General features: G+C 40.3%; 1 protein-coding gene and 1 long non-coding RNA gene across 2 annotated transcripts in view; one reads left to right on the forward strand and one right to left on the reverse strand.

The window, feature by feature from the left end:
• Positions 750-27,100, reverse strand: part of LOC110400518 — a 69,828-nt gene continuing 43,477 nt past the window's right edge. Inside the window, exons 2-5 of the long non-coding RNA XR_002439917.1 lie at positions 16,713-16,833; positions 3,058-3,187; positions 2,186-2,310; positions 750-1,702 (exon numbers count right to left, since the gene is read on the reverse strand). This is a non-coding gene — a long non-coding RNA (uncharacterized LOC110400518). The remainder of the gene's footprint in view (positions 1,703-2,185; positions 2,311-3,057; positions 3,188-16,712; positions 16,834-27,100) is intronic.
• PLAU (plasminogen activator, urokinase) lies at positions 17,942-26,421 on the forward strand. Its single transcript, XM_021400427.1, has 11 exons — positions 17,942-18,004; positions 19,459-19,568; positions 20,658-20,712; positions 20,886-20,990; positions 21,520-21,685; positions 22,078-22,166; positions 22,259-22,448; positions 23,052-23,206; positions 23,882-24,022; positions 24,184-24,332; positions 25,218-26,421. The coding sequence occupies exons 2-11, from the start codon at positions 19,500-19,502 to the stop codon at positions 25,410-25,412; spliced, it is 1,314 nt and encodes a 437-aa protein (XP_021256102.1). The 5' UTR covers positions 17,942-18,004; positions 19,459-19,499; the 3' UTR covers positions 25,413-26,421.

The following is a 27,100-nucleotide window of genomic DNA, read 5'->3' on the forward strand; positions in this document are numbered from 1 at the left end:
TTAATAAGAACACTTTTTTCCACATGTTTCTGGAGTAAGCTTTCGTCCATTTGAGGATATGGTGTCATTTCAACTTACAACCCTTGCATGTCAGATAATTTCTTGAAGGAATAAGGGAAAGATAAATTTCATTTATATTTGCCTGCATGCCAGTACCCAGCCATACCCTATTTTCAAGTGAGAGTTATTAATCTCTCTGGAATTTAAAGAACAGCACTTTCTTCCAACAGATTGCTCTGGCAATAGGTTTAGTTCTTAGCATTGCAGTGCAACAGAAAGAAAAGCCCTAACCTACCTTAATGTTCCTCATTACACTTTTCTGAAGTGTGATGGAATAACACTTTTGGGAACATTCTGCCACTTTTCAAGGCAAGCAGCTGCAAAAAAACATTGTCTTTCTTAGAAGGCCTTCCTGAAATTCTTTCTGTGAAAGGAGTAGTTTTCTTCTTGAAAGCAATCAAAGGTACTTATTGTACAGGCACCATATTTCACTTTACTAGCAGAAAAAATCGGAGTGAACTAAAATCTCACAGTGTGGAAGTGCTCACTCCTGCCTGCCCACTTCTAAAACAAAACAGAACTGATGATGTCTGGCACATTCTAATACTTTTAAGTTCAAAAATACCAACCCTTTCATTCATATTTTGAATCCGGATGTTCATAATCATCAGAAACAGAACCTGGAAACAGAGTCTTATTCTGCAAAGCTGAATAAAGAGTCAAAACATTTTATTTTGAAACAAGGACGAAGACAAAAAATAAATATAGTTTTATTAAGAGGTAATGAACTTTTAATACAATCTCTTCTAAACTATCTGACTTTTCGTATCAGACAATCAAAGGATTACAGACTCTTCAGAAATGTTCTGATCAAGCGAATCACACTTCAACAGGGAGCTTACCTTACCCTTCCTTTCTTTCCCGGCTGCTATCACATGCCTACTTCTCATTTACATTCAAGACACCCCCAGTAACCTACAGCAAAAAAGTAGTTGGCAAGTGCAGTATGTTACTTGAATGTCTGTACTGCTACAGATATGGTTCTTTCCAGGAGCTTCTAGAAAATTAATGTTTCTAGTCTTTGCTATCTGTGCTAATCCTGTTGATTTCTGACAGACATCGGGTGGAGTGAAAATTACTTTTCTTCTCTCTTGAAGTCTGAGGAAGATGTGGAGGGAGATGGCTGAGCTCTTCTATTTTCATTTTATTTTAGCTACCCTATATGCTTTCACACTGCTAGGTTTCAAAAGATTTGAGTCTGAGACAGCTGGAAGTTACAGAATGAGGACCCTGCACTGCGTTATAACCCAGACCTCTTCATGCAGCAGGCTGGGAAACCTCTGGCTGAAAACTCAAGCACTGGAGTAAGAATCACGTCTCTGTCTGTCCTGCTCTCCATCCGGACTATATTTGACCTTGTAAAACTTAATTTCCCACCGCATTTACAGATAAGTTAAGGTAAATGCATGAAGCAGAGTCAGGTAAAATGCTCTTACATTAGCATCTTTAACTAGATGACAGGTGCTATGGGTGGCAGATCTACATCTGGTGTCTACAGATAATCACCTTAAAAAAATATATGAAAGAAAAAAAGGAGCTGTGAAAATATGTTATCCTGTACCTACAAACAACCTCAACTAGCTGATTTCAGAGAATGAGCTGAAAATCAAATCTCACAGGGATATTGTCACTGGGCAAGGATCTGCAAGCAAAACAGAAAAGAAATAATGAACAAAAAGTACTTTTCTCAAGAAGTGAAAGAAACAAAACTTCCTGCTGCCACTAAGTGCAGTGTTCTTGCTTATGTATCTAAAGGAAATAGGGAAATTGCTTCAATATACCTAAAAATACCTTTGGGTAAGATAAATGCCGCTCCTCAGTGTTTAAGTCTCCCAATCTGTACAGCAGCTAAAACTCTTCCAGTTAGGTGAAATAGCACCTACTTTTTTGCATGCCCTATTGGGTGTTGCAAGCAAATTAAGAGAAATGTAAGCAGACATCAAGGAGTGGTCCCACTGCAAAACACAGTGAATGCTCACAAGCAATAGCACTATCTTTTATGATTTTTTAAACATAAAAAAAGTGTTTTAAACTCTTTATCTTCAACCTTCACTTCCAAGGAGAGGGTGGAATAAACCTATAAGCCTGCTCTTTTAATTCTTAGCTAGAGACTTAACAGTTTTACCTGTTTACCATCCTACGAGGTTCAGAAATGGGAGTGTGCAGTAAGCACTGACAAATCCTAGGCATAAACCAGATCTAGTACAGGAAGAGACAATGCCCTTTGTTTTCTTGATTTTTCACTGATTCCTGTAAAACAAAACAAAACAACAACAACAACAACAACAAACGAATCCAAACTGATTCCCTTTAACAAATTTTCCTGAAGTTGAAATTAGAAGAGATTTGAACTGCCTTGTCATTTGAAAACATAAGACCTTTCCGCTAGATCTTCAACTACTAACTCCTTCTCACAACTTGAAATGAGTAACTGTTTCAGCATGTTATCTGTATCCCTAAAGTTCTTCAAAGTCTAGGAAAGCTATAGTCAACTTTTAAAAAAATCTTAGAATAACAAGGTTGTCGGTTGTGCTTTTTTTTTTCTTTTTTTTTTTTTTCCCAGTTTTCTTCTGCCAGTTCTAAAGAGCAGAATTTAACAGGAAGCCAGAGTGCTTCCTAGGGGCCTGTACTACCTGTGGAGCTCCTGCCAGCCTTTTCCAGCTCATTCAACATGAACTCTGTAACATAAGATGCTATGGTAATACGGGTATAAAATATCAGCATTTCTGACTGAACAGCTTTTGAAGTAGTTAACTTTTTGCACTGAGTCCTTTCAGCATTAAAAATGGAGAGCAATGTACTAAAATGCTCACAAATGGATTATATGGCTTCTACAGTTGCTCACAGAACTACAGGCAGTAGTTGAAAAAGATCCAAAAAGCAATAATTAGAACAAGCAAAATATAAAAAATGGAATGAAAAACTGCTCATTTTACTGTGGGCTAAAATGAAATACACTAGCTTGTTTGCTCAACACAAAGACCAACAGCTACTTACTTTTTTGTTTGATTGTTCCACAAATATAATGTATACCAATATCGTAACTGGATATGACCCAATCCACTTCTTCATTTGTTATGGTTTTTTTTTGAACTGTTAGAATGTAAGACAGCATAAATCATCATATCTGAGGAAGAGAGAAAAGCCACAAGAAATGTGCTGCAATAGTCAGGATATGACAGATGAAGGCATCAGTAAGGATTCTGATCAACATGGAGTTAATGTCAACCAGTAAGCCGCATAGGTGGGCTGCAGGGAGAAGATATACAAGTAATTTCATAATGGTTCAGTACACAGAGAGAACTGATGCTCTACATTATGATGCTGGCAGCGGGTCTCACACTGGGCACAGACACAGGGCAAAGCTATTACTAATTGCATCTGATTAAATTGCTTTGCCTATATTATCCCCTTTCCTCATTTCTTTACAAGTCTTTCAACCTATTTTTAGCCCAAGGTCCTGTATTTAGAACCTTATTTTTCAATGACCATTTCCTTCTCCTCCCTCTTGCTTGACTAAGTGACCCAGCCCTTCCTCTAGTTTTCTCTCCTGAGGTAACATCCAGGCTCCCTCACTTCCTTCATGATCAGGGGAAAACTTTGTCTTGGAGGGTGGAGGAAAGATAAAGGAAGGAGAAGATGAGAGACCAGGATGAACTGGTGTGCTGCACATGATCGGTTCATTCTTTGATACCATGAGAACTTCTAGATCACAAGGATCACATTTCACAGTGAAACCTTGCCGCTGTTCCTCATATTGAGTAATATCCTATTCCTCATTCTGATGGAATGATTTACTCCTTGAACAACAAAGGGGCTTGAACCTGCAAGCCCAGTTCAAGCAGATGTTCAGTCAGTGCTACTATGTCCAGGGAACTTAATTTTGCGCTTTATGCCCCTTTCTCTACAAGAGATGGCATCTCCCCTATGAACTATGTCTTGCTACGATAATACACCTAATGTGTAAAGATCTTCTTAACTAACATTAATGCAGAAACTCACATGTTGACCAACTCCACCTCCATCCACCTTCTAATTGAGCTACCTGAAGTACTATGTTCCATAACTCCAGAAGTCAGTTAGGCATTACATACAGATTACAGTGGTTAATTAAATGATCCAAAATGTGTCTTCCTGCTACAAAATTCAAACCATTTATCTACAGCTTGTCATGACTGCAACAATAATGTCAGGTCTAAAACAAGCTTTAACAAGTGTCTTAATAAAATTTCTCTTAAGTTAAATGCAGGTAGATATTTCATTATTACTGAAAATGAAAATTAGGAGAAAAGTATAAAGATTTCTGCAAACACTTAAACATGAAAGATTCAAAATTCTAAGCACTACTTCAATTACACACACGATCACAGCACCTGTACCACTTGTTGGACAATTTAGAATTTGAAGCTATGATTTTTCACAGCAGCTTCTAACATTATTTTAAGTCTAGGTGCCAAAATTTGCTGCCACAAACCTTTGCATCAACTATTGTTTAAATGAAAGACATAAGACATCTGTTCTGAGGACTTGTTTTCCTTGAATTGTAAAGTTGAAAGTTTTTTCTTATATATAATGATGAAATTTAAAAATTCTACTGTGTAGAGAACATTCTGTACTGGATAATCGGCAACAAAGCCAGTAGGAAAGATCATACACAGAGAACATATTCAGTGTAACCTTTGCTGAGGTTTGTTCAAGTCCTATCCATAAACGAAAACTTTGTTTAGAAAAAGCTGTTCTGAGTCACTCTGCACATTTACTGGTTACAAGTCCTGACAGGAAATGTACAACAAATGCCTCAGCGCATCCCTTCCGCTGCTAACTTGATCTATTTGAAAAGCTCAGACAGTTTATGGTGATAGCTTCTCTCTAAAGCCAGTATCCAAGTGGGATAAGTCATGGGACTTCAAAACTGAGGATGCAAAGCCTGGCACTTCCAGCAGTGCCCACAGAAAGTGCTGTGGCACTCGTCCTTCTGTTTTGACTGAGACTGTGATGCCTTCTAACACATCTGGAGGATGGCGCCTAGCTAAATGCAAGGAAAACACACAAGCTCAGAGGAAAGGAGAAAATAATTCTCCCACTGAAGTAAGTGAAGGAAAGTTTCGATTATCCCTGTCTGGAATCTGGGATGTTGTGATTAATATCTCTGTTCTCGTCAATAGTTTAATGAGTTTCCCAATGGCTACACGTGGCCAGGACTTGGACTTTACACTCAATACTCTAACAACACTTTTGGACATCGGCTCTACTCTGACTCAGTGGGCAAGGTGCTGTTCACTGAATCACAAATACCACTTCCTGTGCTGCGCTATTTCTGCTTGTAGTATTTTGAAGGAGAGCTAGGTTGGTTAGCTGAGAATCAACCTCCCAACTTAGTGGCCAAACTGCAGAGCATACACAGTTTGTGCAGATACTGGAAAATCATTTGAATAAAATATACTATTCCATCACAAAGATTTTGAATGAGATAATGCAAATGCAGTAATGTTTTGTGTGTGTTATAAAATATTCATTTTTCTTAGGAAGATAAACCAAGTTTTTTCAAATGAAAAAACAGAAAGCATGCCTGTCTTCATACTTCTCTAACACTGTGTCCTTTAATGGCATTGTAAAGAACCCCTTTAAAACAGATGACCATCTTACTGAATAGGATGATTTTTGCCATATCAGGAAGTAAAGCTGCTTAAAACTTTAGGACTTGGATTTTCTCTATGTCTTAAGTTGTACAACACTTTTGGAAACAGACAAAAACTAAACAAACAACTCTTAGATCACTGCAATATTACACATTTTGAAAACAAAGTACTAATGGGGGAATTTTACCCGGTACTAGTTTAAGAAATTACTCAAGTAATTTAATATGCACATACACGACCATCTCAGCTCATAAATTTATTGCTAAGTCTCTGGTCAATAATGGTGGTAAATGTTCTTGTCTCATGCGGAAGAAAAACACTAGTCTCTTCACCTCTGTGACAGACTGTTTGCTGCAAGCTGTTAAAATGGTTAATTCCCAGGGAGAATCAGAGAGTTTATCAAGAGGTCATGCTCGCATGCTGTCCCATTTCAGCTGTAAGTGGAACATCAGAGCTGTTTCTGCAAGCCAGACATCTCTATGAACTCTCCTACTGTTTTGTGACTCTCCTGCTACGATTTTCATCAGGAAATGTTCTGGCAAGTTATGCTTATAAAAAGATTGGTGGAGTACTAGGAACATGCATTCATGAGTTGTAAACAGAAGTAATGGATGCTTCCATTTATATTTCTCATTGCTAGTCCAGATGTAACTATTCTCATTTGAGAGATTATTTACAATATGTTTGACCACTTGCACATCTTCCAAAAAGCTAATATTTCACATGGATTAGCTACTTTAATGGGCAGTACTGAGTCACTTTTCATTCTAAGAGTGACCAAAGACTTTATTAGTCTACAGGCTCAATCGATCAGGTTTCTGAGGAAGACTGTTCAAAAAGAGAGTAGTGGTATGTGGAGACAACACTATAGGCCTATCCTTTGGCTGCTAATACATTCAAATTTCCTTCTTAAATTTAGAGCACAAGGAACTGGGACACAGTTTTATGGCAGATTAAGACCACTGACAATGCAGACAAGAATCACTGGCAATCAAAATTCAAATCAGGAATTGGCAGGTGACAGACAAGACAGGCTGTCTCTTTGTCAGGTAATAAGATCTGGATTGCACCTTCAGCAATTTTTAGCTTATACATGCAGTCCAAGTAGATCCACAGAATTCACAGTACTCCTATAAACCCCAAAACTTCTGCTTTTAATGAGGTTATCGTGGGACTTCCCATATCTACAATGTTGTTGTGCAAGAATCTTAACCACCCACCACAGTGTTACAGAAGATCACCTTGCAGTAGAGTACAAGTTTTAGTGGAGCTGAGCCAGCAATAAAAGAACAATCGCTTAGGAGTTTCCTGTTGCCTTGGGTCACTGCATAAGAAAAGGCCCTGTTACTCTTATGAGCAAGTCATACCAGTCAACAAAAGACATTTGCTATGCCTTCATACTCTTCTCTGATCTGTCCTCCCAAGGATATGGGATGAAGCATCAGATAACGAACAATACACTCCTACTGTTAAACACCAGCTTTCAGCAGTGTCTGTAAGCAACACTCTCGCTTTGTCAATAAGAAAAAAGAAAATAAGACATTGATTTCAAATCATACATCTTTTCTACTCCTTTTCTTCCTAGAATGATTTCAAAATCAATGTTACTATTGCTTCACAAAGTAAGTCTCCTGTCAGGGTTCAGAGAACCACCTGTTGCATCTGTGCCTCGGAGCTCCTGATAAATTGTAGCTCTCAGAACAGTCCCAGCCCTAATAGAATTGTTCCACCTAACATCACAAGAAATCCTCTCATAACATCAAAGTTGCACCAGGTATTCAGGTGTATATTCTTATTTTCACTTTTATTAAATTGCTGGAAAATGTCCATGTCACTTAGTAATAACCAAAGCATCTTGTAACATTTCTTTTGCTTTTTGAAGTGTCAGTACTACATTGATATGTAGTAGTCAGAGCTTCACAGAACCCTTACATTTTTGACAGTTTTTTGAAGAGATCTAAGGCCAAGCTAGGCCTTGTTTATCTAGTTTGAAGTCACCACACGGTTTCAGTTGTAATACTTCATGTATTCTCACACAGATTTGAATGTCACATGCCAGAACTGTGGTTTCCTTTTGTTCCTTAAATGATGTCGTCTTTCCTCTTTTTATATTTCCTCTCTCATTTTTTGAGGAATCGAGTCATCCCAGAGCTTAGCACAGTTGGGGAAAAAATCTCAGATGAGCCTATGGAAGGCAATACAGCAGAACAGAGGTCCCAGCATGCCAGATGATCTTGGTCTAGAACTGAGAGCTGTGAAACCATAACTGTGTCACTGTGCCACAGTGTACCTCACGTTCAGGAATTCTCATGTTAACGTAGTGACACGTTCGAGAACTAAAGCAAACACCTCTGCCTGGCACTGAATAGCACTGGGGAATTGCCAGACTGGAAAAGACAAAAGAAATTCATTTTTTTAATATGAATCACGCAGGGAGAAGAACAAAAGACAGATAGAGCATTAATCACCTAAAAATACCTGAAGCAAGCAAGTGACATAGTAGCCTACATTGCACCAATTGGAATTTAGCTTGAAAATCATAACTCATGAACTTAATTTCAAAAGGTATCAAAGTCAGACTTAAAATATCTTCTAAGAGCAGGAGCTTGACAAAAGAGGCAGCAGTAGCAGCACCCACTTTCTGAGGTAACCCTAAAAGAAAAGACTGACATTCCAGGCTCTTTTAGGCCTAAGAGATCAGTTTATAGCTTTTACAGTGAAGTGGGTAGCCTAGGGTAGGAGTCATTCTCTGCCTTTTCCTGTTGAAAGGTCTTGCAGAGAGAAACACTAAAGATCTGTGAGGCCCAAGAGACAATGAATAACTAGGCAGCTTTCCAGGAAAAACCATTCCATAGGAACATATGTTCCACAGTGGCCTTTTTAATATAATTTTGTGTACATGTACAAAAGAAAACAGACTTGTAAGTGATAAGCCAGCTGCTCATATCTGTGAAAACGGTATGAACACATTATGGAGTAACCGAGCCTATAGGTGTTTAGAAGAGAATCTGGGTCTCTGGTTTAGCTGGATCTCCCTAAGCTAGCTGTCTTATAAGTAATAGTTGGTGCAGCATAATATTGCAACCTAGGATCTGCCCTGACGTTCCTTACTACCACTGAGTAATGCTTATTCATGGAAGTAGTTCCATTTAAGGAATTAAGTTACACTGGGCATATTATAAATTTCCATTCATCTCAGGGGGATTTACATAGACTGGCACAAGCTTTCCTACTGGATTACAGACAAACGTTCATCACCAGGTGTGGAGAGGGAAAATCCAATTATTTCCTGCAGTCTGTTCTACCTTAACAATATCCCACTCTTTAACAGTACTTGCAACTACCTCATACATAGATCAATCCTGAATTCAATGAATACAAACTTGAGAGTAGAGTTTAACTCCAACTCCAGTTTAGGATTTATCCAATCTTTCTCTGGCCTGTGCATGGAGTGGAAACTCCCCTCACCAGAACAGTTCAGAGCCAGCACCCTGTCCTCACTCTCCCGGGCTTGAGAACTCAGTTTACACATGACCAACCATGCTCCGCGTCTCTCTTCATTACTGATTCATTGTATCCTTCCAACTCAACGCAACTTTGCCTTGAAATGGCTTTATTACAGTTCCTTCTTTTTCCTCCCCATTTTGTATCTCACTTAGAAATGGCAATTTACTTTGAGTTCCCATATGGACAATGTCACATCTCTACTGTAAATCTCCTTCTTTACTCTGTCAGAATAAATCTGTACTTTTTTCTGGTATTACTTTTTTCTAAGACCTTTCATAAGATCGAATTCAATTAATTTATAACCAGACTCCAACTTCCCTGCTCCTTTGGTGTTCAAAACCATTGTCTTCCTCCACCTCCCTTCTCTGTCACCAAAAGCAGTGCTGCTTTCTTACCTGCCAGAAACCTTGACAAACGCAATTCTGTTTCTCTTCCTGTGCACTGAAAAGCTCCTACAAAGGCCTCCCATATAGAACTCTCTTTGATCAAGTCATCCTTCATGACACTCCTGTTCTTCATTGAGTCAACCATTCATAATTTGTTTTCAGTCTCAGAGTACCCCATGGCCAATGCTGTCAAGGTCTGCCCTCTCATATTCACCTTCTGGATGTTAACTTGTATTCCTGAATAACTTGTGGGTTCAATGCCTGCAATCCACTTAGTATTTTTCCAGATATGATGTCCATGGCTTTCAATCTCCGTCAGCACAAACATTATTTGCTACTGCGTTCTCTTTCCATTTCTGACAACTACTTAATACTTCAACCCCTTCTCTTTACTAAACTTCAGCAGTATTGGAAAGGCAAACGATGCCAAGTATTGCCTTTTTTCCCTCCCTGCAGCTTCCATTTTGCCTCTCTGACCATGACCACATCAGTACCAGCACACAGCCCATGCTGTTGAGCCTCACAGATGTGTTAGCATGGACTTGCTTTCACACCTTGCCTCCTCCATCAACCCTTTAAATTTCCACCTCTCTCTCCGTCTGAAAAGACAAGGGAGCATACTCCTGACACCTCTTGGTGCACTCCATTTCAATTGATGCACTCCATTTCAATTGACAATCAACTCAAATTGACGATTAAATGTCAGGTTGAGGTATTTTGCTCGAAAAATACATAAACTGCAGAATAAATTCAGTGTTGACATCTTCAGCAGTTCTAACCAAAATCAAAGAGTTGGCATAAGCGGTCAATATTGCCATGAAAACGTCATGGGGAGAGGAGGCAAAACAAGCATTTCCCTTACTGGCAGGAATACCCTTGGCGGTACTGATGATATGTCACAGTACTCCAGAATTGCCCCTAGAACACTATGAAAAACAAGAAAAATGCCTATTTTGCAAACAACTGTGGTTTAAAGGTTTTCTCTGTGTGTTTATCATGTACAGGAAGGCTCTGCAATCTCTCTTATTTTGTCTTCTTTGTCCACCAATGAAAGCTGATACCACCCTATGCAAGTTAGGTGCCAAAGTTCCTGCATGACAGCAAGCAGAGCTTTCTTTAAAAATGTATTTATTTTAACTCTATAAACCTGAAACAACAATCAGAAAATAGAGATTAGCAAAAGCTGCAGAGTGGCTATACTAGAAATAAGTTACAGGAAGCTTATTTGAAAAAAAAAAAATGGAAGACTGCAGCCAAAACATCTGAAGGAGTGGGAGGGGGAGAAGAGATATGCAACTATAATTAGAATGCCCAAGATCTACATTATTATTAGAGTACCCAAGTTAATTGTTTCCCTTTTCTTCTCAGCACAATGCCTTTAGGAGCTTATGCAGGGAGAATGCTGGAATGCTGTTTTTCAGTAGTAGCCAGGAAATAATTTTCTCCTTAAAACTTTTTCTTCTGAAGTATTCAACAGCTAGTCGCTTGCAAGTATATTGAGACCCTGCCTGAAACACTGGGCAGTACTGCTCTATGTCCTCTGCGTTGCCATCCTTCTGCATTTGGTATCCTTTATTTCTTCAGCTCTAAACTTCTAAGACTGTCCTTTTTCCTTCAAAGCTTTTTCTGTGTTTCACAGTACAGTCCATTACTAATGTCATTAACACTACAATTACAGAGTTGTCTTCCCATAGCTTGGGGCTTAAATATGTAATGCTTTAGAAATATGTGCTGTAATCCACTGTTATGGTACCTGGACATTTACAATCAAAATAATCCTGCTTTAAATACTGTAGTACAACTATCTGTCATGGGTGTCTGCAATCTGCATCTTAAGAGAGCAGGAGCAGATACACCCAACCCTGCTACCAAGCTCTGGGCGTTCAGGGCTCGCTGCAGCTTATCCTGCACCCCTAGAATCTACCTACACAATATGCATTCTTTCTTTCCCCCTAGGCGGCCAAACTGATAAGGGTAGGCAGTGCTATACCCTACTGAGAACAGAAACAATTGTCTTTTATCTATGCCACCTGTTAAGGTTTTAGCATTGCTTGACAGAACAGCTTGTAACATCACAGCTTCCTTCCCAGTAGATAGGAACATGTCTCTACTTAGGTATTTATTTTCCTTCATTAGCAGGAATGCCAAAGACAGAAAAGGAAGGAGTATAATCCCAGATGAGATTCCCAGGCAAGCCTCCTGCTGAGACGAGCAGTGCCAAGTTTCTCACCTGGGCTGTATTACACAAAATTTGCTTTCTTGCCAGTTTTTAGCAAGCTTTTTCTCCAGAACCCTACCAACTGGCTTGCTCTCAGTTTGTTGTTTTTCCTCTGGAATGTGAATCTGATTGACTGATGTACTTCATAAATAATAGTCCAAGCCAGCTGTTTCTGTAATTTCCAGTGTTAGATTTTAATCTGTCATTCCAGATCAGTATATGGAAGGCAGACGTAGCATTCCTTTTAAATATATATATTCTTTTTCAGAACTTGAAGCGACCATGGAAAGCACAGCTTAATCCCTAAAATACTCTGCACTTGCTTTCCACCTTCTAGGTTCAGATCCAAAAGATTCTCTTTTGGATTTTCCCCAGTGCTACCAGCTAAGCAGCAACTAAAGGCAGGCCTAGACCTGAATGCAAACATAACGTTAAGCTATTAGGATCTGGATCAAACATCAGTAGTTCACACTAATTTTTGCTTTAGATATTAGCTGTCTCATCTGAGCAATTTTAATAAATCTCAGAGTTCTTAATTTCCATGATCTATGGATTTTTGCTACTGTTAAATGAGATGCAATCTACACTGAACCTAGTCTAAAAACAGGTGCACTTAAAGCTGATGAAGAAATCACCAGACAGGAGCACTCCTGTTCAAAAAAATACCAATACCTTCACAGCTCACTGAAACAGCAGAACATTACATATAACAAAGACTATTCTTCACATAGGTGCTTTCTACTCTACCCTTTAGTGACCTGAACTCAATGACAGGCGATTTCACAGGTGCTCCATCTCTACTTGTTACTTAGAAGTCAAATTGTAGCACAGTCACTCCCTTTGGAAAGTGCAGCTGTAGTATCCAAGAAAACTATGCTTGAGAAAGGCTTTATTACTTTAAAACACCAACCACATTCTTTCCTGGTGTAACAAAATAGCTGAGCTAACAGCAGTTGGTTTCTTCCTGCCATGGAAGCAACTTTCTAAGCTTTGATTACGCTGGCTTAGTTCGAAGATAAGGCTGGCTACTCCTGCTGCAAGCAGAGCAACAAGGAATACAAGCATCTGGAGAGAGCTCGGTGCCCTTCAACTGATAAGCACTGCTACTTCGACCCACACAGATAACAAAGATAAAAGAAGTACAGTAGGCAGCAAGGAAAAGGAACAAAATTTTAAATAAACAAAGAAACCTGAGTAGCTGAATTATACCTAAAGGAAATGAGATCACCATTTGCTTCCAACCACAAACAACTGACAAGTAATCAAGAGTCACTGAAGTACAAGAATTTTTATGAATCACATTGGACTCTAAAATCAGCTAATCTGGAAATTCCTGGGACTCACACAAGCTCTAATTTAAGAAAATAAGATTAAATAAAGAACTCCTTCTTGTTTTGTGTTTCGTCTTTTAAAAAAATTAATATTATTTCTTTACATTATACTGATAGTAAAACACTTGGAATCTATTGGTTTATTCAATCAAACCTGTTATTATCTCAAGAGTTAGAAGTAAACTGGCTGTAAAAATGAACTTGCCTAATAAAATATTTTATTGGCAAAGTGTCCAATTTTTGGAAGTTGAAGCTAAAATATTTGAAAACAACTTTACACTAGAAAATATCCCATAATCTCATAAAACATTTTACCACTGCCTTGAAACTCTTTCTGCCATAATCCAAGCATTTACTGTAGCCCAGTACTGTTTAATTTTGAAGCACCATTCTAATACACAGAGCAGATGTAAAGACAGTTGCATTCTTTATATCCCTATACACATAGAAGGAGGCAAGTGACCTACTTTCAAAAAAAAAAAAAAAAAAACATGACCATTACAGAGATGACAAATCATGTCAAAAGGATCTAGGTGTTTAACTGGCTTATGCATTCTTAAGCATGAATACGGAATGTGAGGTTTAACCCTGCTCTTTTATGTGAGGTGACAGAGGTTCAGGTACACATAACTGCTCATATGCAAATTTAGACATCTCCATTCCTGATGTGCCATGAGCAGAGAGGACACGTATAGGATTTTTCACAGGAAGCTGTGTTGTCAAGACAGAAAACTACCAGACACAGAACTAACTGTGTTACTTGTATGTGGTACAAACCAGAACGCACTCCTCACAAATAACAGATGGAAGATGACAGAAGGTTGCAGACATTTCAGAGACCTGATTCTCAAAGTACCTTGAACAGAAGACCGCTTCCCCTGCACTGAGTCCCGTTACCTTTAGCAAGAGCTAAGAGAATATTCTGCTCCCAGGGCCAAGTGTTCAGGATTAGGGCAGATATCCAAGTATTGGCTCTAATTCTAAAGCATGTGAAAATTCCAATTAGGCCAATGAGAGTCTGTGTCTGAAAAAATCAGTGTGGAATATTGGGGTACCACAATGAGGGACTTTTTTTCCTTATAGAATGGAAGTTCTATGGCCTTTCTTTTTACTAATATTTAAATGATTATTTCAACTCTATGAATTCTATCCTTGCATAGTTTACTGATGGACTACCAGAAAACGCATGGTGGATGCGTTGGTCTAGTTTTAATATTTTATCACCAGCTGTGAAAAAGAATACTGGAACTAATAACACCTCTAGCCCAGCAACAGCCACAAAACAGTGCAAACCTCACAATCTCTTTCAGCTCACCACCATAAGATAACAAAATCTGTATTTCATTAGAAGGGTCAGTGTCCTCATCTAGTTGGAATGAAATGTTATCTTTTCAATATTTGCTAGGTCAGGCTGGCAGACTAATCTGAAACATTCAAGTTATTTCAACTATAAATTAAAAGAATCAGCAAGATTTTTATCAGCAACTGAATTGCAGGAAAGCAAGAATTGTCTGACTGTGCTCCCAATCCTACTAGCTCTTCAGGGTTGGATCCACTGCATATGAACTCTATTGGAAAGAAGTACCATACGAACCCAACGGGTTTACACTTGGCCCAAATGAGCAGCTCATAATCAGCGTTTACATATATCTTCTTTACTCCATGCTTAATCCGTGTACAAACAAAATAAAAACCTTATTATTAACAGCCCTGAGTATGGAAGCAAGAGAATGCCTTCAAATTCTGTGAACAGTATTTCTTTTTATCAGATGCTATACTCTTGTACAGGAGGGTAAACTGCCTTCTGCAAGATCAATCCTGCCACACCTTGTAGCACCTTTGTTTTCTTCAGATGTCTTCCCCTACCATCTTACCCACACTTCTCCTAAATTCAGATAATAAACTGAAGTGTTGAAACCATAGACATTAAAAAGGAGAAAGAATTAGACTGTGGAAGGTAGAAGTGGCTGGCAAAGTATGAAACTTTCCCATGGGTCAGTACAATAGTTTCTCTCTTAAGCCATATGGCTTGTCATCAGTTGGTATTTACTGCACACACAAGTTCTATTAAGAGACTTTCAGAAGGCATTTCATTTTGTTAACTGTTCTCCCCAAAGAACTTCAATTTTGAGTTAGATATCTTCCACTTCTTATGTCCTGTCATGATCAAGCCAAGACTTGCAACAGGGCTCTTCTAACCACTTGAGACATACAACAGTGAAAAAATCCTGCCCCTGAAGCTATAAAAAAATCTCTGTGTAGCAGAACTAGTCCTGTTTCACCTCTCCTACTCACTGGGTTGGTGCATTTCCCATCTGTGCAGGCAGGTCCAGCTATGAGATCTTGCCATGAGGTCTTGCCAGAACCGCCAAACTACAGATTTTCCAAGGCCTCTGCCAGAAGGCAGGACATGAACCAGCCCAAGAGTTTATTTCAGTTGCAGCCTCACCTCAGATCTTATTGTAGCAGCCATCAGACAGTTAGCCCTGCAAAAGATTCAGACTCAAGCACTGCAAAAGATTGCAGACTCAAGCACTGCAAATTATCTCAGCCATTTCTGCTTCCCTAACAGTCACTTAATTCTTATGGAGATCATGCAGCCTCATTTGCTCTGAGATTTGCCTGCATTACCAAAGCAAATTCATCTACAGCTTGCTTGGATATCTCTCTGCTAAACAGTATTTTTAGTTCACTGTGGTTTAGCTATCACACATTCACCTCCCTAGGTGCAAATACTCAAGGCAAAGGAATTGACACCAAAAAGGTAATGCAAACCTGGCAGACTGTTTCTCATCAGTATCTTCCCCATACGACTGAAACAATGCAACACCACAGCCCAGGCCACTTCTCATTAAGGATAAAGTAGCACAGAATTTCAGTAAAACGTATGTGCCAAACAGTAGAAAAAGGGAATTTTGACTCTTGTCAAATCTTGTGCCAGAGTGAAAACACGAAAGTCTTTGGCTCTTCAGCCTCTGAAACAAGGATGAATCGTCATGTTTTAGTGGAAAGAAGAGGAACAGGTGACATCTACACTGCTCGGTCAAGAGTTCAGGGAGAAGGTCATTACTCACTTTTACAGAACTCCTCAGGGAACAAGTGTGAGGAGGAAATCCTGATGCTCTAGCGTTGACTCGTTTTCCAGAAAGTTTGAGGAAACTGCCAAGGCCTGGCACTTCTTCCCTGGGAGGGGTGGAGGAGGAAGGAATGGAGCTGTCCAGACCCAGGGGAGCCCCTTGTCTTCCTGGCAGCTTCTTCCTTCCCCTCTCTCCCTGCTGGATCAAACTATGACCCATTCTTTACTTACTTTGTAAGGCTCATGTATTAAAATTTATTCAGAGAGTAAAAGCTCCAGACTGTTTCCAAAATCTAGATTATTTTTCACTGAATTTATTCTCTACAATAAGTTTATATCACAGCCAGTCCTCTAGATTGAAGAAAGAGCAATGGGAATCCTACCCAAATGTTATCTTCCCTATTTCTTAGGGGATCCATTTGCTCGTAATATTCAGACATTACAGAGAGATGGGAAAAATTACTCTCGTGAAACGCAGAAAGATTTCTTCCTTACCTACATTCATTTCTGGACTTCCATCTTGATCCATTTCTCTTGATTCAGTTCCTGTTAACCAGTGAATGTGAACTCAACATGCTTTCTGTGGAGAAGTCAGTTCCAACATAAGTCTGAGGAGCTGAAACACAACAGAAAGGAATGGGGCAAGTAAGCATATAGTTCCTCAGTAAGGGTGTGCTTATGACACAGACTCAACTCTAAGAGAAGATGGGGAGGGAAGAAGAAAGCTCAGCCATTCTCTTCCCAATGTCAAACACAGAAGGGCGGTCTCCTTAAGCTCTGGATAGCCCAGTTATGAAAAACATTCCTCTCAAAGGAAATTCATGTCAGTCTCCGCTCTGAAGCAGCACCTGAAGAAACTGCCTTTCATCAGCTACCCAACTGCAGGAGACCTGCCTCAGCTTAGTCACCCCAGTACCTGAGGCTGAACACTACCACTATGCCTGCAAATACCACGCATGGGTTTTGTTATTCACTGCATTGCTACAGTGTCACAGCCCAATGTGAGAAATCACTCTTGACTGGGAGTAAAAGAGACTGTCTGTTATCCAGGGCCTGCAGTATGAGACAGGATGTTGCCATCCCCATTGATGAAACGGCCACGCTTCAAATACCTCTTTGGAAGACAGAAACTATCACGGCAAAGGCACAGCACCTCTTGGAGGAGCAAAGGACCTTAGGCTATGTGTGCTGCAGCTCAGTGCTCACCGAGCAATGGTGATGGGCTGGAGAAGCCCCTCAGGCCCAGAGCTTCAGCACAGGCGCGTTCTGCCCTCACCCAGCCTGAGTGGAGTTAATCCTCTTAACCATGAAGGCATTTGGGCTTCATTCTTCACGGACGGCGCCACAGATCTGCATTTTAAATACGCCACGCTTGTTTGCGCCTCTAAGCACTCTTGAACACAAGCCATTCTTTTCATAGCTGCCTTTCGCGTTTCTCTTTTGTTTTTACACGCTTAATCGCACATCGCAGGCCGCCCCACGGAGGCCGGGGAGGAGCCCCGCGCCCCCTTCAGGCTGCTCGCGCTCCCCCGCCCGGAAACCAGCAGCGGCCCCAAGTCCCCGAGTCACGCCGCCAGCCCCGCTGCGCGCAGAGGCAGCGGCGAGGCGCCCGCAGCCCCGGGGGCAGCTCGTCCCGGCCCGAGGGGGAGGCGGGGCCCTTCCCGGGGGCGGTGCTGCGGAACGCCCCGGGGCGGGCGAGCGGGCAGCGGCTGGGGAACCGCCCCGGCCGGCCCTTTATAGCGCCCGTCCCGCACCGCTGCTGCACCGCGCCTGGCTCCATCCAGTCGGTAAGTGCTGCGTCCGCGGACGGCGTTGTGACAGGCTTTCGCGATTGCTCTTGGAATTTGAAATTAGCGACATGAAAATACAGATTGCGTGTCGTGTCGGTAGCGGGAGAGCTGTGTTCTGCGCGCTGCCGTCTAGCAGTGGGATTCGATCAGAAATCGGTAGCGCTGCTGCTGGATGGGCCTAAGAACATAATTACAGTAACGAATAGCAAATTATTTGCATACCTGCTAGAGGGATTAAAAATTGCTGCTTTAACGTGCATGATGCTCAAGGGACTCTACATCTGCTGCAGTCTCAACTGAATCTGAGAAGCGTGTGTCCGAGCACCAGGGGCATACTCTGCTTCCCTGCATTGTGAAGCCTGCCTCTGAGCAACGGGTGCTGCTGGATTATCAGATTGCTTTGGGCCATGTCTGCCTTTTTTAAAAATAAACACACTGATCCTCTTGTGTACCTGGGTCTGCACCACACTATGGTCTTAAAGTTTGGGCACTGTAACTCTCTCTCATTAAACCTAAGAGATGTGTTCCCATTGTCTGTGGGACCAATCTAAAATTGGTCTGATGTTAAAACCTTTGAAAGTGTGGAGCAGCACTCCAGCACTTGCTCTGCAGTGCATTGCTCGCTAGCATCGTACAAGCCAAGTTCCTACGGCTTCTTTCAAGTTTTTTTAGAACTGAAGTTGCAATACAAGCCATGGGAATAAATACAGACTTATTATTATTATTTGAAAGAAAAAAGTTTTTTTTTTTCCCCCAAGCAAATTATTACTTGGTAGCTCTTTCCCCTGAACCCTTTTATGGGCTGGTTTCTAATGCTCTCTCTTGGGATGATTGCTTTGTGTGCTCGGCTGCAGGAGGCAGCTGCACGCATGAAATCAGGACAGAAGAGGTTTAAACCTCTCTAATACCATACGTGCAGTAACCGCAGGACCAGACTTTCAGGACTTTGTGGCGCTCAGCGAGGTGCCCAGGCTTACGCAAGTGCTCAGCAGCAGCAAGAGCCAGCCAGCAGTTCAAGAGGCACTGAAAGCTGAGTGTTCCTTCCCACGCTTAAATGTGCATGTTCAGTCCGTTTAGAAGTCTTGCTGCAAGGCAGTAATTATCAGTTAACCAAGCACAAAGAGCTGGACTGCAGCTAAATAAATCTGCTGATTTCTAACTGCTAGTCCATACTGCAGTAACTAAGAGTACAAATTTCTTTAGCTTCCCTATCCCTGCTTTATTTGAAGTCTGCAAAATCTGGCTGTGTTTCTAAATGCACAACAAAAGCTTCAAGTCTTAAAACCATAACCTCTAAGCTAATTTATGGAAATAATATGCAGACATTCCACAGTCAGTCAGTTCTTAATTCTTCTGCCTGTTGTATTGTGACTCAAACCAGGTAAGACAACATCAACAAGAAAGCTGATGCTGCAAGCTACAACGTGCCACTAAATTCCTTTCTTTTTCAGAATCAAAAGAAAACTTAAGAGAGGAACAAAGTGAGAACTTAATGATCAACATGAAGTTACTCATCTTTCTCACAATAACTCTCGGCACATTTGTCACAGGACTAGATTCTGTAAGTTTTGAAATAAATGGGGGGGGTTACTTAGAACCACTTCTGGTTTTTTTTTTTTATTATTATACTTCTGCTTTGGACAGGGTGCTGGGCTTCTGACTTGAATTCTTCTTTCTGCTGCCTTTGCATTTACATCTGCTGCACGTATACCTCCAGAAAATGCATATTTGAACCCTTTGTTTTTTCTCTGATTCTGTTCCACCTTGAAATGCCTTCTAGAGTTAAAATAGTGAGGACATCATGCAATAACCAAGAAATCTAGCATTTGTCTTTTCATAAAGCCACTCAGAGCTGGACACCAAGTACCAAGAACTCGATGGTGTTTTATGTAGGAGGACATTGGGCCTTCAATAAACTTTTCTTCCCCTGCTTGAATGCAAAGCTGAAAAAGGAGACACAGGCCTGATTTTAAATATTTCTGACTATCAATTTATGACAGTTAATATGTATTAGCAGAACCATTCCCTGACACTTTGTAATTGTATGGCTACCATTACATGTTGTACCTCAGACAAGTTCCCTTGACCCCTGTGAAAAGCCTACTAAAAGTCTAATCTTATGTCTTTCTGGGAGTAAATACCCAGCCTGCAAAGCAGAGGCAGGACCTGAAGTTAAGAGCAAGAACCTATTGCTGTGCAAGTCTACTGGCTATCATCCCATGGCACAAGCATGAAGCACCAAGGTCACCAATGACAGGCAGCTGGAGCATGTTCCATCTTTGCTGCATTGCTCAGTACCTGAGAGGTGGGGAGGGAGCAGTTGTGTTCTTTTCACTTCTGAGAACTGCACAGGCCCTCACAGTAGAAATAACTGCGCTGTTGACCTGATGCAGTGGTAGTGGTAGTGCAGTGGTTAGTAGAGTTCTTCAGAGGGTATTTTTGGTGTGATATGTTCATCTACTTTGTTCAGAGTTCCGTTCCAGTCACATGTAGACTCAGTAGAGCAAGTTCAGCTGGTAACTACATGCAAAAATTTTGAACTGTTGGAGAAGTCATGCAGTAGCAAACAGAGCATGGGCCTGTAATGGGTAATAGAAACATGTAAAAGGAACCGTCTCCTTCAATATTTTTTTCCTTTTTGTCCACTTAGGTTTACATCAGGCAGTACTACAAGTTATCACATAAACACAGATCAGAACGTAGAGGTAAGTATCTATCTCTTCTGCTTGAACCTAAAAGGAGCTTGTTAGCCTGCAATTACATCTTTATCAAAGAGAGAAGTCCTTCAGTGATATGCAGTTAAAACTTAGTTTGCAATTGCATTTCACTTGACCATTCAAATGTTTTACCTCTTACTAATGATGTCTTTTACTTGCAGAATGCCACTGTCTGAATGGTGGAACCTGCATTAGCTATCACTTCTTCAGCCAAATTAAGCGTTGCCTGTGCCCAGAAGGATACAGCGGGCATCACTGTGAAATAGGTAGAGTATCCATCTTCCTTAATACTAACTAAATGAATTGGAAAAGTAAGCAAATCATGAATATGGATTCTCAAGTGAAAGTGCTACATATAAGCACAACTTAATATTCTTCAGCAATTTTTTACTAATAATCAAGGTGAGGAGAAACACCCAAATATTGGAGCAAAATTGGGATCTCTAATTTTCTTGTCCCTGCTTCCGCACAAATGTTCTTTCATTCCTCATGAATATCGTAGCTTGTAAAATGACGTGAACTTGTTCAGGAGTGTCCAGAAGCAAAAGAAATAATCATATTGTGAAGTACACTGAAATTGCTAAAAAAGCAATATGCATGGATTAAAGCATAAGGTATTTAATGCACAAAATTCAGAGAACAAATTCAGTAAGAATATATAATCAATCCAGATTTCATCTCATGTTCTTGTGTAATGCTTGCATGCTTCATCACTAAAACGATCCATACAGATTACTTCTATCTCAGAACAATTATAAACAGAACATGCTTCTAATTAAATGTTTATTTTCTCAGACGCTACCAGCAAATGCTACAGTGGGAATGGGGAGAACTACAGAGGAATGGCAGCAGATCCAGGTTGTCTATATTGGGACCTTCCTTCAGTAACCATGAGGGGTGATTACCACGCTGATTTGAAGAATGCTATGCAGCTTGGATTGGGCAAACACAACTACTGCAGGTAAGATGATGCATCATTCTTCCTGTGATGACATTGCCAGAAATGCCTTGAGTGATGGTATATGTTTAAAGGAATAACAGAATACTTCAGAGATCAGAGAGTCCCGTTCCAAATATTTTTAAATTCAAACTGAAGTGCCTAGAGTTCTTACTGCTTACTGAAGCTGATGGCTCTGCAAAATTCCCAGCATGTCACATTAATAGCTCTAAAGGGAAGTTTCAGCTATGACAAAACAAGCTACCAGTTCTGTGTTCAAACAATTAATTGCTTTCTCTAGGTGTATCTTACAAGAAAACACCTTTTGACTTTTCCAGGACAGTTAGAATTCTAAGATACTATCATTTTATTTATTTAACTGGGTTTACGTAAAGAATGCTTCCTTTCTCTTCCAGAAACCCAAATGGAAGGAGCAGGCCCTGGTGCTACACCAAGAGGGGATACGCCATTCGAGAAACGCCCTGCCATACCATAGAGAAGTGTGGTACGTAACATTGGTTTCAAGACCAATGGATTTCTAGTACAAAGTTGATGCTTGTCTGTCATGTGAACATCTGAATGAAATTTTTTTCACAGAACGTACATGTGGCCAAAGGAGCTTCAGCAAGTACTTCAAGATTGTTGGTGGAAGCCAGGCTGAGGTTGAGTCTCAGCCTTGGATAGCTGGCATCTTCCAAAATATAAAGGGCACTGATCAGTTTCTGTGTGGTGGCAGCCTCATTGACCCGTGCTGGGTGCTTACAGCAGCACACTGTTTCTATGATCCGTAAGTGTAAAGTTCTGAATTTCTGCATCCTTCCTATCTACAACTTCAACAGTTTTCCTTTTTATTTTCCCCTCACTGCTGAATGAGCAAATCTTCAAATCTGTCATAGTTATGATACTCTCTCTTAAGCAGAACAAGGGGAGCTGCCATGAACCTTAAGCCTTTGGAAGTCCACGCCTAGCAAAATACAAACATGTTGGTGGATTATGCAGCTGAAACAATTTTAGCTTAAATTGGAGTCAGGATATCACTTCAACTCAGCTGTTCCTAAAACCTAAAAATTGTCTTGATGTACATTTAGTACATGTTTCCCCCCCCCCCCTGTGGAAAGCTGATCCTCCTTGCGTTCTGCCAGGGAGTCTCATTGCTGATGCCAAACATTAGTAGCAGCTAGCCAGGTGTGCCTCTCACAGTGCCCGAACATCTAGCTTATTCACTGCAAATGGTGAATCAGCAGACCTTCCTGTAGCATACTCAATCAATATTCTTTTTGCTTTTTCTTGTCTGTATTTAAGTAAACATGAAACAGAACTGGGACTCAATTTAAGTTGTTGACCTCACTCTCAGAAACAGTAGCCTTCATGAATCTTTTTACTTCAACAGGACAAAAAAACAACCAAACAAGTCAGTCTACAAAGTCTTCCTTGGAAAGTCCGTACTGAATGCTACTGATGAACATGAACAAGTGTTCATGGTGGATGAAATAATCTCTCATCCTGACTTTACAGATTACACAGGAGGCAACGATAATGATATTGGTAAGTACCATCTTAATACGAGCCTTTAAAATACTGAGGATAGCTGAAAACTAATTATGGCGTACATCAAGTGAAAGAAGTAGAACTAGGGAAGAGATGAAGGGGAACAGGAGTCAGGTACTTCTGAGAACTAGGTCTGTGGTGAGCAAGATCATTTCATGTGTGTCCATCTGGCTTGCAGCGCATCACAGATACAAAATTCCATGTGTCACCAAAAAAATATATTAAGTAGTCTACAGTAAAATACTGTAGACTGAGACACAGTGCATGCACAGTAGGTTACATCAGGTGGCAAGGGAATGCCATATCAGCTACCACATTAGCTAAAGGTTTTCCTGAAATAAGTCATACTTCCTGAAGTCTCTCCCCCCTTTACAAACCTCTCCCTAAATTAATGAATTCAGATAGGTTTTTGTAACTCGCGCAGAACAGACTTGCCACCCTTGCACTTGACACTGAACCCTTGCCCACGATGTTCTGAATTCTGTCACTCAGTGTTGGAAAACTAATTGTTGTCACTAAATAATCCATAATTCCAAAAGCAATGAGAAGAACCATATATAATGAGAACAAAATGTAAATATTCCCATTAACCGCACTAGATACTGCAATTTTCAGGGAACTTGAAGGGAACTTGCTTCACAAACTTATCTTCTCTTTTTTTTTTTTTCTTAGCTTTGATAAGAATAAGAACAGCTTCTGGACAGTGTGCAGTAGAATCCAACTATGTCAGAACAGTCTGCTTGCCAGAGAAGAACCTTAACCTGTACGACAATACCCGCTGTGAAATAGCTGGCTATGGAAAACAGAATTCTTGTAAGTGAATGACTTCTTTCCAAACTGTTACTTAAACCCTATGGAAACAGGTTGGCTTTTTTATACTGTGATCTTCAAAAGACCCAAAGACTCACTGCTACTACTCCACGTGCCTCATATTCATCTCTCAAAGTTCATCTTTTTTTCTTTTTTTTTCCTAGATGATATTTACTATGCTCAAAGACTAATGTCAGCCACTGTAAATTTAATATCACAGGACTCTTGCAAAAATAAATACTATGACAATATCAGAGTTACTGACAACATGGTCTGTGCTGGAGACTTAGCATGGGAAACAGATGCATGCAAGGTAAAGCAAGTCTTGTTGTTGTGTGTTTTTTTTTTAACGTTGTTCCTCCAAATGATTTTAAATGCAAATATACTGGATGAATCAACTGTAGCGTGGTGGCATCTTGTAATTTGGCCACTCAGGAAAATCTTTGTGTAGAGGGAACTCACTGTAGCTAGTAGAGTTGACTCTGTAGGGTGGCTGAAGACAGGGAAGCAGGTAAGGACCTAGAGTTTGATGTTAACCCCTCCAGGTCAGCCTTTCAAGGAGCAGGAGCTGCAATGCCTTAATCATTGGAGACGTTCTTTACAATTTATTCTGGCAGTGGCTGGTAGATAAACACACCAGAGGAATACAGTAGCCATGCCACTCTCAGCTACACTCGGTTATTTTAACTACAATACTTCAGACAGTTAAGGGATGGATAACAGGAAGACACTGAGCCCTTATGCAGATTCCTCAAAACTGGATTTGCTTCCCTGCACCCTCACTGGGCAGCCTCGCCACATATGTCACTGAAAAAAAAAAACAAAAAACCAGGAGATGCCTTTAAATATTTTGTGGGCAGGGAGACAATTACATGATACAGAATAGGGCATGTTTGCTTTGACCTCATACAACTAGCCTAACACCTGTGATTATGAGCATCAAGTATTGTGTCCAAAGTAACCGTTCCACCTAGGCAAGCTAAGGGGACTAGAGAACTCTTGACCTTATGGACTGTGCTGTAGTTATAACAGATGCTGAGCATTCTCTTCCATCTAAGCAATATTCTCAAAAAATCAGAACTTAAGCTTGTATGTATCTACTGTTCGTTTCAATTCAGAAAAACAGTAATCACAGGCTCTCTGTTATCAAAGTTCTATCTGCAGAAAACATCCTAATATGTTCTTTTTCCTTTATCAGGGAGATTCTGGCGGCCCCATGGTCTGTGAGCACAATGGCAGGATGACGCTTTATGGGATTGTCAGCTGGGGAGATGGCTGTGCAAAGAAAAACAAGCCTGGCGTTTACACCAGAGTTACTCGCTACCTTAGCTGGATTGACTCTAATATGAATGCAGTGGTTACCAAAAGTCGTTTTTTCCCTGAACCGAAGTGATCACTTGCGTACTTCTGGGCCCAAATGACAGTAAGACTGTGGTGATGCCAGGGCACCAAAGGCCCGAATGTCAGAGTTTTTGCTTTTAACTGATCACGTAGTTTGCCACTACAGTGTTTCTGATGCAGAAGTTGATATTATCTCACTACTCTTAATTACTGAAAACCACTCAATGGGAATCTAAAAATATTTAACATTTAAATGAGTATTCCCATGCACAATACTGTACATATCAAGTTAACTGTCCACTTAATTTATGAACTGGCATTTGTTCTGGAAGTATTGGTGAAGCTTTAACGTACTTCACTTGTGCATTTTGTATACAGTATCTAACATCTTTCCCCATCACTCCGAACAATGTGGAATGATAGGAAATCTAACCTGTGAAGACCAGTATTGAGAATGTGAACAGGGTTTGCATCAGAATGTGCAAGAAACTGCATCAGCCTTGATTACCATTAATGTGTGAAGGACTAAGTCCACTCTGACTGAAAAAGCACTTGTTATACAGGACTCGTTCCTCATCCAGTCCAGTATTTCAGTGAATACTAAAGTCTTAAGGATGGCAACGGCAGCTGTGCTAGCATTTAAAAACTCTTGAGGTATTCTACTGAAGAACTACGCTGAGGAAGGAAAACTAGATAATGTGACTGTACTTCCAGGTCCTATCTGAAGGAGCCTGGGTTCCCTTAGAAGTCTGACGGTACCATTTTTCTCCATTACCTATGCAACCTGGAGAAGAGCTAAGGATTCAGCATGCACTGGGTGCTGGAGATGCTGAAAGTCAGAACAAAAGTCAGAAATTTATTTCCATTCATTTAACTGATATGATATGGAAACTGTTTTTTTCCCCTCAAGGCTTCTGATTTTATTTTTAAACTTGTTTGTTTTATAGATAGAATTATTTGCAAGAGGGCTGGAACCTCATATTTTATTGAATTATTTTTACTATGTTTAACTTATTATTTGTATTATATATGTAAAACTATCAATAAAACTATTATTCTTATGTAGCTGTTCCTTCCTCTGTTGGAAAGGGAAGACTATGATTTGAAGTTCTAATGTCAATCACTGTTTCCGTTGGTAAAGTGGAGATGTCTGAACTTCCTTTCATGCATCTCCCATGACAGCACCTTAAGCTCTGCCCTATGGTACTAAAGTGAGCGTGTACAGGAGCTAGTGATGCAACACACAATGAATAATATTCAAGAACTGTACTATATCTGCTGCAGTGTTTTGTGTAGACTAGACACTCCCAAGTAACTGCAGCACATTTGATTTGAACTCCTAAAGCAAACAATGTTGTTTTGGTTTCACCTAAAAGAAATACAGCACACTCCTTGATTGTTCTGTATTGAGTTCTCCTCCATGTGGTGGAGGGAGGTGGGAAATCAGGAACTTGGTTTCAAAAGTGCTTTCCTTATCTTTAACAAGGTGTGAGTGCAGGTGTAAGAGCACAGTATGCTCCCTTTGCCAAACCAGTGCAGCAATGTCATATCATAAGTGATAAAAGGAAAATGATAGCCTAAGCTTTCTGCAGTAGTTTGTCATGAATAGGAATTTTGGAAAACAAACATTTAATGTTGATTCTAAGCACTTTTAAGTAAAACCTTCATTAATATAAACTACATGTCAAGTATAAGCTTCACGTATACTTTAGTTCACTTTTTTTTTCCCAAGAAAGAAGT

The sequence above is a fragment of the Numida meleagris genome, chromosome 5 (assembly GCF_002078875.1).
Source record: "Numida meleagris isolate 19003 breed g44 Domestic line chromosome 5, NumMel1.0, whole genome shotgun sequence".
Lineage (NCBI taxonomy): Eukaryota > Metazoa > Chordata > Aves > Galliformes > Numididae > Numida > Numida meleagris.